Source organism: Glycine max, chromosome 3, assembly GCF_000004515.6.
Source record: "Glycine max cultivar Williams 82 chromosome 3, Glycine_max_v4.0, whole genome shotgun sequence".
Classification (NCBI taxonomy): Eukaryota; Viridiplantae; Streptophyta; class Magnoliopsida; order Fabales; family Fabaceae; genus Glycine; species Glycine max.
In genome coordinates this window covers 40,692,494-40,716,711 of record NC_016090.4, presented here as the reverse complement: position 1 = coordinate 40,716,711, position 24,218 = coordinate 40,692,494, and the positions used below count along the sequence as shown (strand labels likewise).

Sequence of the window (24,218 nt, the reverse complement as noted above, 5' to 3'; positions counted from 1 at the left end):
TTCTAACTTAAGTTTTAAAAGATCATTGAATATCTTTGAATTATGTAACATATAATTATTATTTTTATTTTATAAAACTTTGTTGGTCAATTTAATTTTAAAATAATAATTTTATTTTCCAGGTTGCCCCAAAAAAAGACACATGTAACTAAAAATGAGTTTAATAGATGCAAGTATGGATATATAAGTTCCCATTGAGTATGGGATCAGACACTAAAATTGCTACCTGCACAAGTATGTGTATCCATGTTTCTAAAATGCAGGTATAGGCAAGAACACTCTAGTAGCATATGAATTGAATAGTATATCTAAATTGCCGATACGTGCAAACCTATGACAACTCACAGAAAAACTGATACGTGGCTGAAATGTGGTACAGTATACTATATTGCAGATACATGCAAGCCTACGACAACTCAGAAAAACTGATAAAAACTTATACGTGGCTGAATTGTGGTAAAAGACGTAAAAGAGTAGAACGGCACCACAAAATCAAGATACAGACATAATAAAAGTGTCTGAAGTTTGTAGTTTAGTACTAGGCATAACAAACTGATCAAAACTGATACCGATATACCAGCAACTCACATGCTAATCAAGTTTATATGTCAAGAGCCTAAGCCGAGGCTGTGCTAGAGTCCTGACAGTATAATTGCTCGATAATGACTCAGGAACATACTGCCTACATTTATTGTTTCACAGCTACCAATTCATTCATAACAGAGACATATATTCATATAAACTTCACACCAGAAAAGGAAACAACCTTGTCAATGCAACTTGGATTCCATAACATTTTGGAAGCCTCATTACTTTTGTAACTGACACAAAACATCATCTGGGTAATTCATATTTTATTTCAACCTCCAATAGCAGAAGAGGAAAGTGTTTAGCAATTAGCACAATGAGGGAAGCAACCATGGAAATGTAAACTCCCCCTTCCCCATCATAACTTGTAACAGACAATCCATTTGTAAGGAAGCCAACTGTATAGCTGAAATACTAGAAAAAATTGTCCACGTTGAACTTGAGGGCTCAAAAAATTCTAATAAATCCAAATGATTACGTGTTATCTGAGTCAGACACAAAAAAGTCATTTTTTACTGCTGATTTTCCGAAGTGGTAATTTCTTAGCTTAATCTGCTTCATATAATTTCAGAGAGCATAATCCAACTATAATTGGGATTAATGTAAAGCAATTTCAATGTAACAATATCTAGAAAGGAATGTACATCCTTTGGCTACTTTTATGGAATAGCTTCAACTTCAAAATTGGCCTCATTCAATTCCAGTCTTCCAAGGTCAATCAATTTAGCTGTTTAGCATTTCCTTCTTTGCTATGAAAACATTAGATAGGAAAATAAATAAGAGTACTTTACAAAAATATCCCAGACCTAAGTAACAAAAAGGCATCCATCTCTAAAACGAAAAGGGAGGTCTAGGGAAACTAAACTTTAATATAGAAAATAAAAGGAAAAATGACATCCATCTCATATCTAATAAGGAATTTATTGCAGAAAAGACGGACTTTTTTATTGTCTGCCAAATGTTCAAGAGGAGATTACATGCTTCCCATTTTAGAATCATTTCCTTACTAGAGACGTTAGCATCACGGAACTCCTAAACTTTGATATAAATAAAAATATACACCCTCTCCTCTTTTTATCTATTCCACTTTTCAGTTTCATCAAACTTTTTTAACAAGGCACCATCTCCATGATTCCTACTTCACTCTCATTTCCTCTAATTACCTCTTGTTTGTCAAAGTGTTACTTTAAATAAAGTAATATAGTTTTGAAATAAAAAAAGAAGTACATATGGAGAGAAAGCAAGATATCTACCCAAGTGGGGGGAGAAAAAAGCTAGCCATATTGGTTTGAAAATGCATTAAAAAGTTTTGATAGAAATGAAGATGCTAAAATTTTATGGCAACAAGCAAACATGATCATTACAGTAGTAGAGGGGATAGCCATCTTTTCAATAACGAAATATTCTTCTATTAATAATATTTAGCTTTTTTAACCAGACTGTTTTATAAACTCAGGAAATGCAAGAATCCTAAAGCTTTTCATAAAGTAAAAATGGAACTATAAACCAACCACTAAGCTACTAAGTAGGGTTGGCTTATATGGATTGATCCACCATTGGCTCCATCAGAAAGCAAAGTTTCAGTAAAATCATTTAGAGCAAGATCATAATTACTCATAGAACTTTGTTGATTTGCTTTTATGATTAATTTGTTAGAAAAAAAAATTATGAAGAATTCAAAGCATTTAGTAGTGAACTGTAAAGTATTTTAAATTTTTCACCAACCTTTCCCAAACAAATTAATCACAACAGCCAATAAATAAAGTTTTATATGACTGAATATGCTCCTGCTCACAAATTAACAGAAACATCCTATTTAGAAGATTTACAGAAAATGGGTGAAAATTAATTCAACAAAAATAGACTATTTAATCCTTGGAGAAGTACCAAAAATGCCAGTTTGGTTCTGTGGGCTTTTATCCAATATTCACTGGTAATATAACACAATTTCATAAACTTGATCAAACACGAGCAAAGTTATTACTCGGATCAAAATCATTGACAGTAAAATTCTTGATCAAATTGTCGGCAAGATAAGACATATCCAGCTATCAGGTAGCTACGTTGCAGCACCATTGCTTGCATGAATAACGTGTGTCTCTCAAAAACAATATCTCTCCTCTCAATAGCTCACTCATCACACTACGTTCTTCCACCTAAACCCAAATGCATGTCCTCATCTTCCTTCCTTGCATTTCCATCCTATTTAAAGTAAAGGTTTCATCTCTAACACACATCACACCCACTTGATCACTCCTGCAACGAGTAATTGATCCATCCTCCAATTTCCTCTGTCCCCTAGTGACGTTCTCTTCAGGCTCAATATTCCTTCTTAACTACAACCATAGAACCCATGAGAAACCTAATCTTTGAAGAGCCTGAAGTCAGGGTTCCAGGAGACACTTCAAGCAGTCTGCGCTATGCCTGGGAATCAATACGAGCCCCAGTGATAATACCACTCCTAAAACTAGCTGTCATACTATGTTCAATTATGTCAATCATGCTATTTGTTGAAAGGGTAGCAATGGCAATTGTAATTTTAGTTGTCAAAGTGCTGGGGAAGAAAAGATACACCAAGTACAACTTGGAAGCCATGAAACAGAAGCTTGAGAGAAACAAAAGATTCCCCATGGTGTTGATCCAAATACCTATGTATAATGAGAAAGAGGTAACTTGCTTTTTAATTAGTAAGTTTTGCACAGACTGAAATTAGTGTTACATGATGTTTCTACATAGTTACCATTTAAATTATGATATTCTATTCTAAAATGTCATTTAAGTTTCCCAATCATGTGCTAGTGTTTTACAATTCTGAATGACCACACCAACTCCGACCATATTCTTTAATCATTTGCGAATAGTAAAAAATTAATACCAGCTTTAAATGGGAAAAAATCAACTAGATTCTCTGTTCTCAAACATTTCATTATTTAATTCCCTCAATCCTACTTTTTATTTTTATTCATTCTTTTTTTCAGGGGGTTTGTTTTGCATTATTTAGTTTAACAAAAAATCTAGCATCTTTTAAAGATCCATTAGAGGTTGTCCTTTCAGATTGTCATTATTTTAACATGTTATAAATTCTGAACAATCATACTCATAATAAATCTCAGCAAACTGACAAAGTAAAGGAACACACAAATCGGTTGTGTTTGTCCAAACTAGGAATGTGGAATAAAATGGCAACAGTAATGTTCATAACTATAAAAGAACAAAGATAAATTACCTCATAAAAAAAATTTCAATTTCTGCTTCCAGGTCTACAAGCTTTCAATTGGAGCAGTATGTGGGCTGTCATGGCCAGCTGACAGATTTATAGTTCAGGTTCTTGATGACTCAACAAATCAATCCTTAAGGGTATCCAATTAATCCAGTAAAGCTTCATTGCAGATTCCATATGCATCTGTTGGGTGCAAATTTACAGTAATTAAGTGTTTTCAAACATGCAGGAATGTGTCCAAATGGAGTGTCAAAGATGGATACAAAAAGGTGTGAATGTCAAATATGAAACAAGGACAAATCGCAATGGTTACAAGGCAGGTGCCATGAAGGAGGGTTTGGAGAAGGAATATGTCGAGGATTGCGAGTATGTAGCAATATTTGATGCAGATTTCCAGCCAGATGCAGATTTTCTATGGAATACAATCCCTTATCTGCTTGAGAACCCAAAATTGGGTTTGGTTCAAGCAAGATGGAAATTTGGTAAGTAACTTCCAATAACACCTTGTTAAATTGTTCCAACCACATCAATGTGACAGCATGCCTTATTAATGAGTCCAGCAAATCAAAGTTCTTTAAAAATTGTTTTTTCATGTCGAAACAGTGAATTCCAAGGAATGCATGATGACAAAGCTTCAAGAGATGTCACTCGATTATCACTTTAGTGTTGAACAGGAAGTGGGCTCTTCAACATACTCATTCTTTGGTTTCAATGGTCAGTTAAAGCTCATTTATTAAATTCAGACAAGCACCTTTGCATACAGGCTTACTCAAATTTCCTCTATTAAATACAGGGACAGCAGGAATTTGGCGGATTCAAGCAATAAAAGATGCTGGAGGATGGAAAGACCGAACCACAGTAGAAGATATGGACCTTGCAGTAAGGGCAAGCCTGCAAGGTTGGGAATTTGTTTTCGTGGGTGACATAAAAGTGAGTTATCCATACTTATCTAATTCCTTTGATATTAAATCTTGCAAGTTTGAATAACCAGTAAACTAACCCATACCCATGTGGGGCAATTTTGATGCTTGCTAGGTAAAAAATGAACTGCCAAGTACATTTAAAGCATACCGATATCAGCAGCACAGATGGTCATGTGGTCCAGCTAATCTCTTTAAGAAAATGACCATGGAAATCCTCTATTGCCATGTATGTAACCTCTTAATTTTCTCATAAACAGCTTACAAATTCAACCAAGATTTACAAAATCTTATATTGATTAAACCTGTATGTATAATCCAGAGGGTACCGCTTCTCAAGAGACTTCATCTTGTCTATGCTTTCTTCTTTGTGAGGAAAATAGTTGCACATTGGGTCACTTTCTTCTTTTACTGCATAGTTATACCAGCTTGTGTGATAGTTCCTGAAGTCAGTCTCAAAAAGCAGATTGCCATATACATCCCAGCAACCATTACAATTCTAAATGCAGTCTCCACCCCAAGGTAACCGGTCCTGACTACAACAACAGTGTAAAATTTATCCAGTTTCTCTCTGAATGTATCTATTTATGCTCAATCAAATCACTTTCCCTAAGCTACCCTAATTATTCTACATCCACTTATACATGGGACAGATCCATGCATCTACTAGTACTCTGGATACTCTTTGAGAATGTTATGTCCCTCCATCGAACTAAAGCAGCAATTATTGGACTCTTGGAAGCAAATCGTGTCAATGAATGGGTTGTGACTGAAAAGCTTGGAAATGCCATGAAACAGAGAAAGAATGCTAAGCCATCAAGAACTTCATGGTTCCGAATTATAGACAGGTACCATCTGCTTTACTGCTAGTCTGTCTAAATAAAGTAATTAATTCAACCAACAGGACAAATTGTCATTGAATTGCTCTAGAATTACATACAGGAAACACAATACAACCATTGAAAAATAAACTTATGCCTGTGGGAGAAGAAAAAAGAGCAAAGGGAACACAATTACAATATTTTAATTACTCTTTTATAAATTTTAGACTTAGTGAAATTTAGATTACATTAAACTGCAAGGTAAAGAAAGTGGTTACAATATTTGACTATTAATCCCTATTAATTCATCCAATGCATATATTAACCCTTTTCATAAATCTTCAGGATCCACCCATTGGAGATCATAGTGGGGATGTATATGCTGCACTGCGCAATCTATGACCTGCTATTCGGACACGATCATTTCTTTATCTATCTGTTGTTGCAGGCAGGAGCTTTCTTTACAATGGGATTTGGGCAAGTGGGAACAATTGTACCCTACTAAAGCTTAAAGCAATGATCAAACTATTAGTAATTTCGTATGTTGCTCGGTTTGTGTTTACAAAACTAGTTGACTTGTGCTATCCATAAGTATAGAACTGGTGGTAAGAGTAGCTGCAACCACCTACTTAGTAGAACCAATCCACATGTATCAGGACTTCTTTTTGCTCGTGCATAACAAGCAGAATCGAAGTGTGTGTATATATGTCCATAATATGCAGCTTAAATTTATCTATTGTCTGCTCCGCATTTCAACTTGATAAGTATTATATTCATGAACAAATACAGGGGAATACCTTATGAGGCTTCTATCTTTTCTAAAACCAGCTAGTTGTTCCAGGATCAACAAAGGATAAAGGCATGTGTTAAATACAACAAAATATTTGTAATCAATACTGATTGCCTTTTCCATATTATAAATAACATGAAGTGTGGTCTACATTGACACACAATATTACACAGCAGAGACGACCACCAGTAGGTCCCCGGTGGAGAACGACTTTCATTATAACCTAAGCTTTGATACCATCTGTTCACACGAAGGAACACTGCGGTGGAAAGGGAAAAAAAAGAAAAACCCTAAATATCTGAGAATGGCTTTCTGTAATTGTGTAGATAGGTCGCCGGAACTAGGACAACTAGCAGAGATGACCCCCAGGGACAGTAGGTCCCCGATGGAGAACGACTTTCTTTATAACCTAAGCTCTGATACCATATGACAATATTAAAATAAAAAGGTAACGAAATTATGAAAATATTTATCAAATTTTTGGACAATCAAGTTTCCCCACTGCCTAAGAGAGGCAAATCCCAAGTTATCGCCCTCTCGCTATTTCTCTGACTTCTCACAAGAGTAAATGAAAATGAATTTTATGCCACATGAAGGAAGGGAATGAAGATCAGGGTAAATGAATCTTTAATCCTCTCAAGGTCAAGTATAAACAGATTAAGAAAAGTACCGTACTATATGACAGCGACGCATTTAGAAGGAGCATAAAGGAATGCAGCTTCCCCTAAATGTACATTGCAACTGTTGAAAATCAGGATAAAATAATTAAATTTATTATTAGTAGGAAAGTAGAATCTGATTTTGAGGAAACAAAATATCCTGTCATTATTAGTATTTATTGTAATGACCACTATATAATAGAGCATCCATTGTGTACTCTGACACGGTTTTCTGTCCATTATACCTCTGTTTTCTCCTATTTTAACAGCAACATTGTCAGTAAATTGGTAACCTCTAAAGAAATTATACCACATCAAATGTCAGTAACACACTAACACTGCTGAAACTTTTCCTGCTGAAAGGTCACAAAGTTGTGTGGTTGTAACTTGTAACAAACATAACCTTTACACAATTATCCTCTTCACAGTGAAGCATGCAGTAGCATTCACCATATCTAGCTTTAACAGTGTATAGTTGTACTCTTGTCTGTAATATTCTAGAACAACACTCTTTCATTAGCATTAAGACTGTTAGCAGTCTGTTAGTTTGATAGTGACTTAGTAGTTTCTATGAGAAGCCTCTTGTATTCTATATTTTCTATATATATTCTCCTGTTAACAGTCTGTTAACACTCTTTCATTAGCATTGAATTTCAACTTCTACAAATAAAACATCATGCAGGCATATTTTTCAGTTTTTCGTACAGAGAGAGAGAGAGAGAGAGAGAGAGAAAAAGAGTGTGTGTGTGTGTGAGAGAGAGAGAGAGAGTGTGTGTGTGTGTGTGTGTGTGGCAAGCATGGTTTTACGCAGAATGCATTTCAAAATTTTGAAAGAGATAAGATCAACTTTACAAAAGTTTGATTAAATGTCCAAAGTAATGATAAATTGCAAATATTATCAAATGGATCATCAATATTGATTGCAGCAGTCTAAAAGCTAAAAAGAAAATTGATTTCACCAACTATAAACCTATAAGTGTAAGCATCTTTAGTATGGTAAAAATAAGGAGAAAAGCTTTCAATTGTAGGGTAAAGGATCTTCTATCAAACAAATAGATCAATTTATATTAGAGTATTATAAGGAGCTGCAGTTATTCAACTGCAGACTCAGTTAGTCAGTGTTAGTTATCTACTGCCACTAACTATACTAACAGCTGTTGACAGTTGTTCGATAACTAACACTGACTAACTGAGTCAGCAGTTGAATAACTGCAGCTCCTTATAATACTCTATAATAATTCAACATTTCAAGTGAAAATTCCAAATTGATCTATCTACAACATGATCTTGTCCTTGCACACACAGATTAGAAATGAGGGAGGGGAGCAGACAATGTGGGTGAAGAACTTAAATGGATAAATAATGTAAACAGAAGCGGAAGTTTTGGTATATGGATAATCACATATGCATACACAGGTGAGTATGTACACATACAAAACAAGTACTTGAGTCTCAAAGGACTATGTAAAAAAAATCAAGGTGAAATTAATACCAATAGTAAAGACAGAATACATAACCACAAAAAATTCAAATTCTGATTTACTTCAGATCATCCAGTTTAACCTCATACTGTTCAGCAGTAGAGAGAATTTTGACACCAACCACACCCCTTTGCCATTCAGAATTCCCCACTAACACAAGCCGCTCAGCATTTAATCGGGCTGCACGTTTAAAAACCCTAGAGGAGAATACCATATCAGAAGACTTGTAAAATATTCAAGTATGCTTTAAGAAAAGGAACAAAAATAATGAAAAAAAAATTATACCATTTAAGTGGTTTGCTTTCCAAAACCAACTCAACAATCTGCCCTTTTTCTCTGAGAATGTTAGCGACCATAGCAGCACATCCTTGAAGATCTTCGTCCAAGGCACACACAATGTCATCTATTTGCAAGTTAAGCTCCGGTAACAGACCCTTCTCTTTGAGCAACTGTTGCCAAAAAAACAGACATCAAGCACAATTGACAAAGGAAAAGAAACACGAGTCTAAGAAAGTGTTGTGGCGCATAATTATCATAATTAATAGAGATGTATTTCTACAATCAATTTGTACAGTATTACCAATGGCGGATTATGGAAGCCAGCCAAAAATCCACCTTATAAATATGACAGATGGTGGTATTGCAGCATATGGAAGAAGCATGGCTGGCAGACAGAATCAAAATATAACTTCATATAAGATTGTTGGAAAGCTGCCTTAATTGCTGTCACTCCTAGCCCACCTTAGCTCTGGCCTTTTCAAGGACTGCTTTAATTGTAGCCTCAAGGGTAGGTGGTTTAGTCCCATATCAACTAGAGATATGGCTTAAATAAAGTTTATAAAGCATCCTCACTTTGTAGGGTTGACTTAGGCCCTAAACTCATTCTAAAATGGTATACAAACCTATCATAGATCCATTGTTGGGCGACCAGCATTTTCCATGCTCCAGGCTGGTAGTCTTGGGCGTGAAGGGGAGTGTTGGAAAGCCACCTTAGTTGCAGCCACCCCTAGCCCACCTTAGATGCATTCACTTTGGGGGCTGCCTTAATTGCAACCACAAGAGTGGTGGTTTAGTCTCACATCGACTAGAGACATGGCTTAAATAAAGTTTATGAAGCTTGAGCAATCATCACCTTATAAGTCAGTTTTGTTGGTTGAGTTAGGCCCTAAGCTCAAATTCTAAGATATGATATGGGTTTACTTGATGAAAACAAAATTTGATGTTGAGAACATTTAAAAAAAATTCATATGATACACATTCAATTTCAGGAAAAAAAAAAAATCAAAAGTATTCCATAGTGATAATGGAATGGAGTATTTTAACACACACCTAAATAATTTTTTCCTTGAAAATGGCATCATTCATAAAAGCTCTTAGGTTGACACTCCACAACAAAATGTTGTGGGTTAAAGGAAAAATAAACATATACTAGAAGTTGCTCAGGTCATGTTTCAAATTAATGCACCAAAATATCTTCGGGGTGAAGCAATCTTAATAGGAACATGTTGTATCAATAGGATGCCTAGCAAAGTTTTGAACTTCAAAACTCCTTTCGATGGTTTCACAACTTATTTTCCAAATAACAGATTTGTCATGCACTTTACCTCTAAGAAAATTTGGGTGCATTGTTTTTGTTCACACTTATGAACCAAACCAAAGTAAACTTGAACCTAGAGCAAAAAAGTGTGTTTATTGGTATTGGAAAAAACACAAGTCTCACATTGACTAAAGATAAGGTCAAGATAGAGTATATAAGTGGGGGGCAACCTTCACCCTTTGAGCTAGCTTTTGGGGTTGAATTAGGTCCAAACCCACATTCTAAGTTGGTATCAGAGCCTATTTTAGATCCATTAAAAGGATCACCCACCATATTATCCATACATCAAACCCAAAAGTGTTGGACATGAGGTGTATTAAGAAAAATCCAAGTCCCACATTCTAAGAATTAGCTATGCTCCAAACCAAAGAGTATAAAAAATGCTTTGATATCATTTCCAAGACCCTTCTCTTGAGGGATGTTAATTTTTTCGAAAAGACCTTTTTTTTTCAAAATCATTTTCAGGAGGGACAAAAGACGAAGATGTTGTCCAATATTTTCAAACATCAGACTTTTCAGTTTTACAAACATTAAAAAGCTCAAATTTATCAATTTTAGATTTGAAGTTCAGAATCTCAAAACATGGGTGAACCAAGTCAGCAAAATAAAGATAGCATTCCAGAAACTATTTAAATTTCATAACCTGCTTCAGAAACTTAAGTTGCAGATTTACAAACTGTGCCATGTTCTGAAATTATTGAAACTGAACAAAATGATGCAATTATAATGGGTGATAAGGGTGTAGATCCCTTTGATCTTGTCTACTCTGGAAAGAAAAAACCTCAAATAATAGAGCCAAATAATCCTCAAGACTGTCATGAATCCATTGACCCAGCAGGTAACAATTTTTCTAATTCTGCTTCACTATACCTACTACCTAGTCCTAAACTTGAAGAGATGTCATAGATTAAGGCAAAAGGAACTTATAAAAATGCACAAGATGGTTTAATATGCATAACATTGTGGCTTCCAATATCTCTTGCTACTCAAGTTATAGACTTACTTCCACTATGACTGCATCACCAAATCCAAAACCACATGCAGCAATGTCATCAGCACCAAAAGTTGAGAACAAATGATCATATCGACCACCACCACAGATAGCTCGCAGCTTTCCTTCTCGGTCAAAACCCTACTGAAGAATTTAATCATTTGAAGGAAAGAAATACAACAGCCAACATATACAATTGCAACATATTAACAGCAATGGAAAGCATCACAAAGAATGTAACTTGGTTGCAGTAAAACATAGCCAGTAAAAGACTGGTATATTCTTTCTCTATTAAGCATTGGCAACATGATAGTTTTGTTCCATGTATAGTATATACTCTTCCTTCTTTTTTTTGTATAAAAGGATTCATTAAGAGCAAAAAATAGAGTGGGAAGATAGGATTCCATGTATGCATTTTATCCTCTTGCAGATCATTTATCATCGAGGGTCTGACATATTCACAACCTCCAGCGCAATGAATTTGAATGCATCACACTCTTTGCCTCCATGTTACATAGGTATGTAAAGACTTCACAGTATCTTATGAAGAACTACAAAGCATTATTTTAATAGGTTAAAATATGTTTTTCGTCCTCATACATATGGAAATGTTCGGAATTCGTTCTTGCAAAATTTTTGGTCTGTTTTTCGTCCTCGCAAAATTGAAATGTGTTACTTTTTAGCCCGAACGTAGGTTCAGATAATCTGAACCTACTTCTGAGCTTATGTGTCAACTTTTTACATCAGTTATTATTATAGCCAATGTAGAAAACTTTATTATTCATGATGCAACAATTCCTTCATTTCCAATGCCGCTGCCAGAGAACATCAACAGCCATTTCTCAAACCTGGAATCAAAGACCCATCAACAGCAACTCAATGTGCCTGTATTGCGGTATGTGAATTTCAAAGTGATCATATCAGCGGCTACCCCTGTTGCATCCAAACCAGCTTGGACCCTTACATGATCAAACTTTATGTTCTGCAAAATGCCCCAAAAAATCAAAATCACTCATCATGTAGACCCACTTCAAATTTCATCTTAAAGACACGAGATTAATCAAGAACTAGTTCATATTTCATTCCAAAAATGACAAATCAATAGGTCCAAAAGTGACAAAAACATTCAACAAAATTTCAGATTTCATTTCAAAAACACGAAATGGATCTAAGACTCAATTCATATTTCAATCTGAAATTAATTAAGAACTATCAAAACCCAGCTCACATCTTTTCATTGGAAAACTAAAACGTTACAACACAGTTCAAAATTCATCCTAAAAATTGGAAATTGATCAAGACCAGCTTCATATTTCATTCTAAAAACGAAAAATCGATCAAGATCCCAGTTTACACTTCATCCTAAAAACACAAAAACCCATTTCATATTTCATTCTAAAAATGAAAACTTAAACACGACCCATCTTAGAATTCACCCTGAAAATTCAAACTTGATCAAGCCCCACCACACTTTCCACCCTGAAAAACTCAAACCAAGGATCAAAACCAAAAACATAGAACTGAAGATAAAAAGAAAAATACGTACCATGTTGATCTTGGGCTTCATGGGTCTTCTAGCCCCCCAAAGGATAAGTGAGAATAATGAAAAGAGAACCAACACTTTTCATTCTGGTTTTCTCGCCGTCAAGGGAATCTTGCCAGGGAGACTGGACGTAGTAGAGAGGACGGCATGGAGGGGAGCGCGTGGGGGAAGACATGATGAGGCTTGTTACCTCTAAGTCTGTCTTTGTGTGCATTTTCTTTCTCTATGTTGTTAGGATCTGGGTTCGCCAAATCAAATTGCTCCAAATGGCAATGGAAAACCCAGATCCGCTCTCTCTCGCTCAGATCCGCTCTATCTCTCTTTCTCTCTCTCTCTCACACACACACACACATCAAATGGGTAGAGAGGGGAGGAAGAGGTTGCGATGACGGTGGCGGCAAGGGAACAAAGTGACGAAGAGGCTAAGGAAGGAGGGTGGTTGTTGGGGTTCGTGAAGGTGAAGGGGCTGGAGAAAGGGTGGTTGCCTAAGTACTGTGCGCCCCCATTGTAGCAAAACAAAACATAACATGTGTAAGTTATGTGTACAGTCAGTGGCACATAGGTTCAGATTTACCTGAACCTACATCCTGGCCCAAAAGTAACACTTTTCAATTTTGCGAGGACTAAAAACAGACCAAAAATTTTGCAAGGACGGATTCTGAACATTTCGATATTTATGAAGACGAAAAACATATTTTAGCCTATTTTAATATCATCAAGCCTATGAAAGCTGCATTAAACCAAGATTATGGTTTTCATCATGCACTTCAGCCATTATTTGCCAAACTCAATTGTCACAAATGTTTCTACACAAGCCATTAATCTCAACTATGGTTCAGTGCCATTAAGCATAAAGAGTATCAATTTGAAAACACAAGCCCCAATGAATGAACCTTTTACACACTTGTCATTGAATCAGTCCAATGAGAAAAGTATTGAATTATATAACAGGTAATCCATAAGCAAGATTTTAGTCCAAGAGGATCCTAACCTATAGGAGTATACTTACTCAGTGGTGTAGCTTTTCTTTTCTTTAGCTAATCTGTAAAGACTAAACTACAGTTAGTGGTTAGTCTATAGTTAGTTAGTTAGTTTAACTGTTAGGACGGCTGTTTGACAGCTGTCACTAACTAACTCAGGTTAGCTGACAGTTACTCAACTGTAACTGTTATATAAGCTGAAGTGTAATCAGTTTCTTCTTGGGTTGAATACAATCATCTTTTTCACCTCAAGTTTAGTTCCTATAGTTCTTACAGATTTGATTATGGTATCATAGAGCTCGTTTCAATTCCTAGGATTTTCATGGCTTCCGCTACTAATCTAACCCATAAACTATTTATATTCATGTAAACTATAACATTTATTTAGTTTTAACCAGGAAATTCTAACCTCAAATACAATGCCAGTGTAGTAAGCAAGACCTCGAACAACTGATGCATCAAATTGAAGCCATTTAGAGTAACCAATTTTTTCAGCAAGGGAGAATAGCTGTTTCAGATCAGCAACTGCTTCCCCACTGCTCCCAAGTCTCTCTGAATACAACCAAATTTATATTTCTTGTAAGTTGTATGACTTGATTTTTACAAACTAATACATAGTACATAAATTCCATGGTGCCATTGGCAGCCTTCAAGTATGAAGAAGCATAAATATCAGAACAAAGAAGGAAATATTTTATTTCTCTAATTATTTTTTAACAACACAGCTACTGCCATATAGACAGAATTAGTCCCAAAGAGGAAACCAATTTGCCGCAATCAGGGAAAAAAATCAGGAAGCAATAAATAGCCAATTTTATTCAAATCTGATTCTGAACAGATTTATTAAAACATCAAATCAAGACATAAATTGGGAAATAATTGATAGAAAATTAAGGACAAACTTGTGAAAATAAATGATGTCAAGTATCATGCCAATAAGAAATGGGTCAAATATTATGAGATTATCAAGCTAACCAAGTTTCAAAAATCCCATTCACAATATTCTGGGAAGTGGGAACATGAAGCTTCAATCAAAACGAGAAACTAAGTAAGGCATTGGCCAGGAAAAAGGAACGCAACTTTCATTATTTACAAGCCATAACATATGAAATCATACCACTGGCATCAAAGGCTTCCACCTATATTCTTAAATTCATAAACCTACTCTCAAGCATAAAGCTACAATTGGATATTTTATAGAGTTTTTCTAGCATTCACAACAAAATATAAGATTTTCAGGAAATTGAAAAGGGTTAACCTTCTAACTCGGTCAATGACTTCACAGAAAGGACTTGCAATAGCTCCTGGACAGCCTCTTGAGATAGACCAACAGCTTTCAACTCTTTCTTTATCTCGTCAGCTGGAATTTTCTCAATCTGCACAAAATTAACAATAACATTTTTTTATAAAAAAACAATTCGCTTTGATATTATGATCACACCTTTATCAACAGTAGACAAGGAAAAGAACCAGAATATGAAATTTCAATCATTAAAAACATAGACATGAATTAAAAATAGCGCAAATTCGTATTGATCCAAAAGAAACAGAAAAACGGATACCCACACCATATGACAGCTTATGACAAAAAGAAATAATGATTTAGAAGTCCACACATGAAAAAAAAAATCGAGATTTGCCCTATGTGAATAAAGGTTTATAATACTGCTTATTTGCTTTGGCCTATGTGAATGTTAGACGTATCTTGCATATTGAATATAACTTATATAAGGTCATGTCAAAGACATTCTACTGAAGATAACTTCTTGAGAATCTTACGTAAACTAGAAAGGCTACATACATAGGGAAATAAAATGACCATGTTTGATGGGTTAATAGAGCTCCTGAAAAAATATTTCAATATATGTCATCTTTTTAGAGCCAACAATAATGATAAAAAGTCAGCTACACGAGCTAGCTGTGGCTGTAACCTTAGGGAGGCATTTTGTAATCAGGGAGGGATGAATATATAAGTAGAGGTAGTACTGGGCCAAAAATACCGTCAGATTTTTGGTTTCCTAAGTCATGTTATACAGATTTTGTAATCAGCTTGTATTAGGGCACCACATTTCTGCTCATTTTGGCCTTCACTGTATACTTACCAGTATATCTTGTACTGTTTTAAATATAATATATTATTAGTTTTGCCGATTAAAAAAAAAAAAAAAAAGCTAGCCGTGGCTGTGAAAATGCCCTGGTTGTTGTGGTGGTAATGGAAATGGTAACTAAGGTTGCAGCAGGTGGCATCAACAACAATGATGATTGTGGCAATAATGGAGCTAGTGGAAGTGATTGCAGGCCCAATACTCCGTGAGCTGATTGGCTTATGCCACATCAGCAATAATGTTGAGTGATGTGAAATATCCTTTATCAATATACGCAAGGTAGCTATAGTCCATAGAAAATTTAATGGCATTTGATGTTTCTGGTGAACAAATAAGGATCAAGAATGCTAGAGCACCATCAACAATTAGAAAAATAAACTAAAAGAGCAACAATATGCATCACTCACTTTATCAATAATGACGCAGACCTTGCCAAATAAATTTTCTGGTACTGAATAACAATTTAATACTTCTTGCAGAACCTGTAAAGCAAGGAGATATACAACAGAGTGAAAGGCTATCATAAACCAAACCAATACAGAGAGCCACATGAATAAATTAAATGTAAGAACTAAACACGGTCTGCAGACACTATACCAACAAAGTTGAAACAAACTAAATGCATTAACCCAATGATAGCACTTCACAAAATATTATAAATTAATTGCAACATTACATGAAGATAACACAATCATGCAAAACAAGCATGCTGCCGAAAGAATCCTTCATAACAAACATAGCAAGGACTTAAATTGTAATATCGTAAAGAAGTATAGGGTATACATTTCTTAGAATTTGGGTTTAGGGCATAACTCAAACTCACAAAACCGGCTTGTAAGGTAAGGACAGTCCAAGCTTTATAAACTCTATTTAAGCTATATTTATAGTCGATGTGGGACTAAACCACCACCCTTGAGGTTGTAAACTTGTAATTGAGGCACCCCCAAAGAGGTTGCAACCAAGGTGGGCTAGGGTGACCGCAATTACGGCAACATTCCACCCCCACACCCCCAAAGCCCAAGGCTACCGGCCTAAAGCATGGCAAATGCAAGTGACCCGACGATGGATCTAAGATAGGCTTTGATATTATCTTAGAATTTGGGCTTAGGGCCTAACTCAACCTCACAAAACCGGCTTGTAATCCAAGTTTTATAAGCTCTATTTAAGCTTAACCCATATCTATAGTCAATGTAGGATTAAACCACCACCCTTGAAACTGCAATTAAGGTAGGCCTCAAAGAGGCCAAAACTAAGGTGGGCTAGAGGTGACCACAGTTAAGGTAGCTTTCCAACAATATCTATTGTACTCTTGAGTACTACTACTACTAAACACTAAACCAAGCCAAGTCAATTTAACAAAGATTTAACATGTGATGTTAAAAATGAACCTCCAACCTCTTTTCTTGCCCATAACATCCATTAAACCTACATTTCAGTGACTTCTCAACCACAAATCCAGAGTATATAGCTAAAAAAATTGATAAATTCAATCTATTATACATCTTGACCAATTAAATCCTTATATTCACTACAAGTTACATGTTTGACTAATACAATGAGGTCTATCATTCATCATCCCATAGAAGACAAAATATATTTGAATGTTGGGTGATGTATGTTTGCACAGGTCTTATTTATATCACATATTAGGGTACTGTTGAAAAAGCCACCTAAATTGTGGTCACCCCTAAATAGAAGGGTTTGTTGAAAGTTCTACATGGCAGGTAGCCGTGGACAAAAAGGGGCATGTTGAAGTCCCATATCAACTAAAGATAGTGTTGAGATAAACTATATAAGTGGGGAACAATCCTCACCTTACAACCCGATTTTGAAGGATTAAGTTAGGCTCAAAACCCACATTCTGACATGATATCAGAGCCTATCCTAGATGAGTCCATGTGTCTGTCACGCTCTAGGAAAGTAGCCTTGAGCTTGAGGGGGATGTAGGAAAAGCCACCTAAATTGTGGTCACCTCTAAATAGAAGAGTGTGTTGAAAGTTCTACATGATGGGTAGCCGTGGGCAAAAGGGGACATGTTGAAGTCCCACATCGACTAAAGATGGTGTCGAGATAAATTATATAAGTAGGAAGCAATCCTCACCTTACAAACTGGTTTTGTAGGGTTGAGTTAGGCTCAAAACTCACGTTCTGACAGGTACAAACAAAATCAATCATAAATACATAAGAATAAAAGGACTTAGTGAACATGTCAGCCAATAGATCACTAGAGTTGATAAAATCACTTGTGATTTTCCCAAAAAAAAAACTTCCCTCTAACAAAGTAACAAGCTACCTCTGTGTTTGGTTCGTTCATGGAAGACCGGATTTGATGCCATATGAAGTGCCAGCTTGATTGTCACGGTCTCTCATATATGTTCCATAAATGTCTCTTAATTTTAGCTACTGGAGTAGTTCCCTAAGCCATATAAGCTCACACACAGTTGCTGCCATAGCACGATATTCAACTTACACACTAGATCTTTAAACTATGTATTGCTTCTTGCTCCTCCATGAAATAAATTTTCCTCCTGTGAGAACACAATATCCAGAAGTGGATCATCTATCTAACAATGATCTTGCCCAGTCAACATTCGAGTAAGAAGTGATTTTGGAATTTCCTTCATCTTCATATCCTTGTCCTCATCCTAGTGCATCTTTTATGTATCGAAGAATACATATAATAGCATCTCAATGGCAAAGGGAAATGGCTCATAGTGGCATGGGTATTGTTTAACCGAGAAAAAAAGGCTTACTATAGCAGAGAGATCTAGCAAAAAAGAAACCTAAACTATCGATACCATATAGAAGAAGAAATATATTTGAATGTTATCTATTATATGTCTACATGAGTCTTATTTATAATCACATAATTAGGGTTACAACAAAATCAATCATCAATCATAAATACATAAGAATAAACTAAACCGGTAAATTTGTGATAATTGAATCCCTAATTTCTAGTAACAGTTATTTACATATTCAACATATATTAAATATGCTATCTAACATACAATGAAAATGAAATCTCCACCTTTCGACTGGAAACCTTAAATCCGACATCTGATTCTGTAATTCCTATTCGCTTAAACAAAGTGACGATAGAAGCTATAAGCTCTGCTTCAGCCTACAACATAAAAAGAAGCATGGTGAAAAAATGCATGTAAAGATTACAGTCCAATGCATTCAACAATATTACAAGTATTATCATTCAAAATTTTAAAATAAGGTACATAATGCGAACCAACCATAAAAATTTACCCAAAAGCATGTCAAAGACATAATATAAATATAAATTATAAAAAAAATCTCGTGACTTAATTACAAGGAACGTTGATTTCATTACTTTCTGACTCAACTACAAATAGAAGAAACAGGTTTGTCTATGGTTATAAGAGAAGGGAGAATGAATGAAAAGAGGCTAATAATCACTAATAAAAGGATATCTTACCATAACTGCTACACAAACATAATTATAATGGCACAACTACTAACTGATGACACCCTAATTCCAAGCTTTTTGGATCAGATATCAATCATGAAACATCAGACCAGAAAGAGGACAATCCATAACTTCAAAAAGTGTGTATATCAGGCAGCAGTGCAGCACATACCATAACCCCGGGAACACCAATAATATCCATGTTCCATTGGTAGTGCTCACGACGACGCCCCCTTGTCATTCTCTCGTACCGCCAACATTGTCCAACAGTGAACCACTTTATTGGTAATGACACGGACTTCCTAAAAATTAAAGAACAGACATGAAAATGAGAATTTGGCATTCACATACAAAAGAATTATCTTATGTAGATTAAAGTTTAACTATTAGACATAGACTTTACATCAAAACTGTAAATATAGGAAAATCTAAAATATGCATAAAAATGAATTTTACCCTTTCTGGATCACCAGCCTTGCCAAAGAAGGAGTAAGTTCAGGCCTCAATGCAACACGGCGATTGCCTCGATCTTCAAAACAATAAAGCTGCAATTGAAATGTATATATTTCAATATTTTATATTTTATCAAAATTCAATAATGTATTTGGCTATGCATTATCTGCTTTTTTAATAAAATTTCTTTTCATTAAAAAAAATACTTTATTACAATGTTGATTTTTTAAGCACATCACAAGCATGTTCTTTATGTGACACAATTGCTATCTAATTACTGGCACTGCATGAAAACTATTGCTGTCTCACACACTCAATCATACATACATGCATTGGCCTCACATAACTAATTATGGTTGCTGTATTAGGTTTAGGAAAATTAAATTGATAGCCTCTAAACACCTTAAAGTCAGATCATGGCTCTATTCTAGCAATTCCTAATGAAGTCAAAGGGTAGAATGACTCCAACAAGACTCACTATACATAGTATATTATCTAATTTTCACTGTATTAATTGTCCATAAGTAGTATGCAAAATAACAGAGAAGCCTCAACTGCAGAAACAGGGAAACATCAAGGTAACTTAAATAAACAAATAAATAAAATCATACATAAATGAATTTCTCCGTTTGAATTTATGAAAGTTTATCTACAAGACAACAACTAAAACAACAAGACAAGGAAGGAGGAAGCACATCTATCTAAGAGTCCTGGTAATAACCTTCAAAGGATCAGTGTACACAACCTTACCCTTGCATATGCAAAGAGGTTGTTTCGGGATTCAAACTCATGACCAACTAGTCCCCAAAGCGCAACTTTACTGCTGCGCCAGGGCTTGCAATCAAGCACATTACAATTATGAAGTGAAGAAAACTTTCAGATAAAGTAATCCACACTAGTTACTAGAAGGTACAAATTACACAACTAGAGTTCAATACTAGAAACACTAAACCAACAAACGGAGTACAACCATCACACCCATTGTCCACTGGCATTACCTTTGCAAACTCGCCAATGGATTTATGTCACAGTCACACCAATAAAAACAGAGAATTAGTAGTTTCAGAGCATTTTTTGCTCTGTTCAGAGTTTAACAACGAGATGCCTGTATGAAGTATGAACAATTCTTTTAAACGCAATAATCCTTCTAAAATATTCAGCAGGCTATAATAACCTATAAATGAATTATTATGTATATGTAAATATACCAAATCAGCATGTCAAGGTATAAACAAAAAAGATAAAGCGAGAGAATTACCTGATCCTTAATTTCTTCTCCTGCTTTCCTAGTGAACAATGCCTCCGACTCAAGCACCGGGTAATCAACCTCTTCAAATCCATACAACCGCGAAACCTAATCCTCACAGTTAACGAACAAAAAAATCAAAGACTAAAGCATAAAAAACACAATAACCGAGCTGAAGCATGCATAGGCACGAAACGGAATTGAGCAATTTGAGTCCAAAACCATACACACCTCTTTGAAATGATTGAAGAGCCAGTTGCGCAAGCGCATGTCCTCGGGCGGGAAGTCGCGCGTCCCCTTGGGAGGATTCACGTCGATCTTTTGAACTTCACCGGCGACGGCGGGACCGGGAGTTAGCGCGCCGGACCTTCCGCCGGTCGGAGAATCGGTCTCCGCCGCTCGCGAGAGCGAAGAGTGGAGTCTGACGCTGGAGAAGTTGGCATTGAATGGGAGCGGCGAAGAAGAGAGTTGGAAGGTGAGTGAACGGAAGATGGGGTTAACGTAGGAGTTGAAGCGCGGTTGAAGAGTGAGGAACGAACACGAGAATGGCGTTGCAGGCATGGCAGTGAAGCTTAGCTTACTGTTTTGTTTTGTTTTTTGCTCAGGTTTTCTGTTCCTCACTGGTGTAGCTTACTTGGCTGGATGGAAATGCAAGCAAGAAAGATGAACAGAATCGTTCGGATATGATATTACTGGACCTGTTAAGTTGGGCTTCAAACACTGCAGGGTGTTGCTAGCTGCACCCAGCAGAATTGCTGGTGCACCCAGTATTTTATCATCTTTCCAATTTTGCCCCTTACACAATCTTACGGAAAAACTTCTTCCATAAACTCTTACAGAAAAAGTTCTTCCATAAGAGTTTTTTTAAATTTTTTTTTGAAAAACATTTGTAACAAATTAATTTAAAATTAATGGCTCAAGCAAAACTCAAACATATGACTTTCAGGTTATTAGCTCAACACTCTAACCAACTGAGCTAATGAGTCAATTACGTTGTAAAATAAATGTTGTTATACATAACATTAAAATTTCTGATGTATATTTAATGCGCATGTAAATTTAAATAATAAATTTTGTGACAATTAATTTTGATATAAATTATATGGATTATTTAATCCGTATATTTTTTAAAAATAAAAAATATTTACTATTATAAAATTTAATATATATTAAATTTTTTAATAGTAAAAAAAATTAATGCACAAATGAGTAATTTAACATATTAATAATTACAAAAATAAATATTAAATTTAATATATATAATTTAATATATATTAAATTTTGTAATAGTAAATATTTTTATTTTTAAAAAAATATACGAATTAAATAATCCGTATGATTTATATCAAAATTAATTGTCACAAAATTTATTATTTAAATTTAAATGCACATTAAATATACATCATAAATTTTAATGTTATGTATAGCAACATTATTTATTTTACAATGTAATTGGCTCATTAGCTCAGTTAGTTAGAGCGTTGAGCTAATAACATGGAAGTCATAGGTTCGAGTCTTGCTTGGGCCATTAATTTTAAATTAATTCGTTATAAATGGTTTTAAAAAAAATTAAAAAAAAAACTCTTACGAAAGATGAAGTAAAAACTCTTACGGAAAAGGAAGAACTTCTTTCGTAAGAAACTTACGGAAGAAGTATCCACTCCTCACAAGCAGCCCAAGGATAACTCTGTAATTTTCAAGATTTTTACATGTTATTTGTGTGAAGTGCCAACTAGCAAAACTAATCTATTGAAGAATCTCACTAATCACCTTTAATAATATTTCCATCTCAAATCACATTATTTTCATTTGCAATACTCAAATCCAATACTTTATTTAATATATTTAAACTTAGTTTCACTTGAATTAATATGAAAGTGAGAATATTTTTATTCTTCTTTGAGAGGAAGGGAGAATTATTCTTATATTGTACTTGGTGAGATAGAGGTCGTGTTTATTTTTATGGAAACAATTTACAATAGATAGGACTTAGTATTAGTATTTGATATAAGATATTAAAGAGGAAGATAACTTCTAAAATTGATGAGACCCATTATAAAATTTCTCACACATTTCTATTCTTTTTTCTATCTCTTATTTATTTTTCTTCAATTAAATAACTTTAATTATCACTTTATTTTTCACTTACTTCTATTCTATGTTTTTCTCCTTGTCGAACATATCCTATGAGACCTCTTATATTAAAAAAGATCATATATAAAAATCATTAGGATTGATCTAGTGGTGGGAACTAGATTTGGAGTAATATGCATTGAGGTCCTAGGTTCAAACCTCAATGCAACCATTTTCAAAAAAAAAAATCCTATATGTAATCTTACTTTCAATGGTGAGGATTATTTTTCTGAACCAGCAAATGTCCTAATTTTTTCTTACTCACGTTGAAAATTCAATTTTTTTCAGTGTTATTGTTTTACTATCACTTTTTCATTTATTTTTAGTGTTTATTTTAAGTTTACATAACTATACAAATAGATCGATGAACTAATAAAATATACGAAAATTTCTATGTATGATCAATGTGATAAAGTGAAATCAAAGTTCAAAGCCTCGTTCTTGCATGTGAACATTGCTTTTCCTACTACAATTACGAGGCTTATTAAACGAAGTTTCTGTTCAAGGATGCACTAGAAAAAAAAAACACGTATTTCTTTTAGTGTCCATGTCAACTTTCTATAATTGAAGCTTATTGGGATGGCCATCCTAGAATATGGATATGACATGATATCAGTTGGTTGTAAACTTGTAATTGTCTTGATATATATCATAAACGCAATGGCCCAATCGCTGAAGTTGACACTCCGCGTTTTGTGTTTAGAGTGTGACGTGACTTCTTCAGTAATTGATCCATCGATTCCCATTAGTATCTGCCTCATAATTTCAACGTCGTAGGCGAAAAAACTTATACCGTATCTAATATTGGATGAGTTTGTCCCAAAAATTGTTGATCTCAATTGGAGAATAGTTAATTGGTCCTTGCTCCTTATAGTTTTAGCTCGTGCAATTAAAAATTTCAGCAATTCAAGGTGTCCACGTCACATAAATTAAGTTGTTGAAGGAAAAATGGTTGCAGGTGTTAGATATTTACACTTGTTTAGAGTTCAGGAGTCTAGAGCGATTCTTATTATGTTGCGGATGACCAATGCTCTGAGTCCATAAATACACTTGAAGAATTGTTTACCAGTTACCAATACGTCTCTGACGATAAGAGAGTATTTTTGAAAATGTAAAATTATCTAACATGTTTGGATGACGTAATTTATTTAAAAAATTTCAAATGATTCCATTGACTTTTTTTTTTAATTTTATATTTAAATTACGAAATTAAATTCTTTCATTTTAAGTTTTGTTGTCTACGCGACATAGA

The 24,218-nt window shown here is 34.8% G+C and overlaps 2 protein-coding genes across 4 annotated transcripts; one reads left to right on the top strand and one right to left on the bottom strand.

The window, feature by feature from the left end:
• Positions 1–2,376: 2,376 nt before the first annotated feature.
• On the top strand, positions 2,377–6,285 carry LOC100817298 (glucomannan 4-beta-mannosyltransferase 1). Its single transcript, XM_003520607.5, has 9 exons — positions 2,377–3,256; positions 3,847–3,945; positions 4,038–4,290; positions 4,412–4,522; positions 4,602–4,738; positions 4,844–4,957; positions 5,051–5,250; positions 5,382–5,576; positions 5,895–6,285. The coding sequence occupies exons 1-9, from the start codon at positions 2,942–2,944 to the stop codon at positions 6,052–6,054; spliced, it is 1,584 nt and encodes a 527-aa protein (XP_003520655.1). The 5' UTR covers positions 2,377–2,941; the 3' UTR covers positions 6,055–6,285.
• A 2,078-nt stretch (positions 6,286–8,363) lies between these two features.
• On the bottom strand, positions 8,364–21,508 carry LOC100793186 (histidine--tRNA ligase, chloroplastic/mitochondrial). Of its 3 annotated transcripts, XM_003521358.5 has the most exons (11): positions 21,065–21,508; positions 20,846–20,941; positions 19,591–19,679; positions 19,307–19,436; positions 18,727–18,819; positions 16,103–16,177; positions 14,849–14,966; positions 14,000–14,142; positions 11,080–11,208; positions 8,765–8,928; positions 8,364–8,676 (listed from the first exon to the last, which is right to left on the bottom strand). In XM_003521358.5, the coding sequence occupies exons 1-11, from the start codon at positions 21,392–21,394 to the stop codon at positions 8,538–8,540; spliced, it is 1,506 nt and encodes a 501-aa protein (XP_003521406.1). In that variant the 5' UTR covers positions 21,395–21,508; the 3' UTR covers positions 8,364–8,537. The 3 variants fall into 3 exon arrangements, with proteins under 3 accessions (XP_003521406.1, XP_006577033.1, XP_040870062.1); XM_006576970.4 differs by lacking the exon at positions 11,080–11,208 and having other exon boundaries at positions 21,065–21,490; XM_041014128.1 differs by lacking the exons at positions 8,364–8,676; positions 8,765–8,928 and adding an exon at positions 11,916–12,049 and having other exon boundaries at positions 21,065–21,490.
• Positions 21,509–24,218: the final 2,710 nt, after the last annotated feature.

Bases quoted from the DNA above. Each gene is read 5' to 3' on its own strand.
- LOC100793186 (XM_003521358.5), bottom strand. From the start codon at position 21,394: ATGCCTGCAACGCCATTCTCGTGTTCGTTCCTCACTCTTCAACCGCGC. The intron at 14,143-14,848 runs GTTAACCCTTTT...GGTTGTATTCAG, and splicing joins GTCATTGACCGAGTTAGAAG to AGAGACTTGGGAGCAGTGGG. The intron at 11,209-13,999 runs GTTAGAATTTCC...ATTCTTCAGTAG, and splicing joins ACACTGGCATTGTATTTGAG to GGTTTTGACCGAGAAGGAAA.
- LOC100817298 (XM_003520607.5), top strand. From the start codon at position 2,942: ATGAGAAACCTAATCTTTGAAGAGCCTGAAGTCAGGGTTCCAGGAGAC. The intron at 3,946-4,037 runs GTATCCAATTAA...TCAAACATGCAG, and splicing joins CAACAAATCAATCCTTAAGG to GAATGTGTCCAAATGGAGTG. The intron at 4,523-4,601 runs GTCAGTTAAAGC...TATTAAATACAG, and splicing joins CTCATTCTTTGGTTTCAATG to GGACAGCAGGAATTTGGCGG.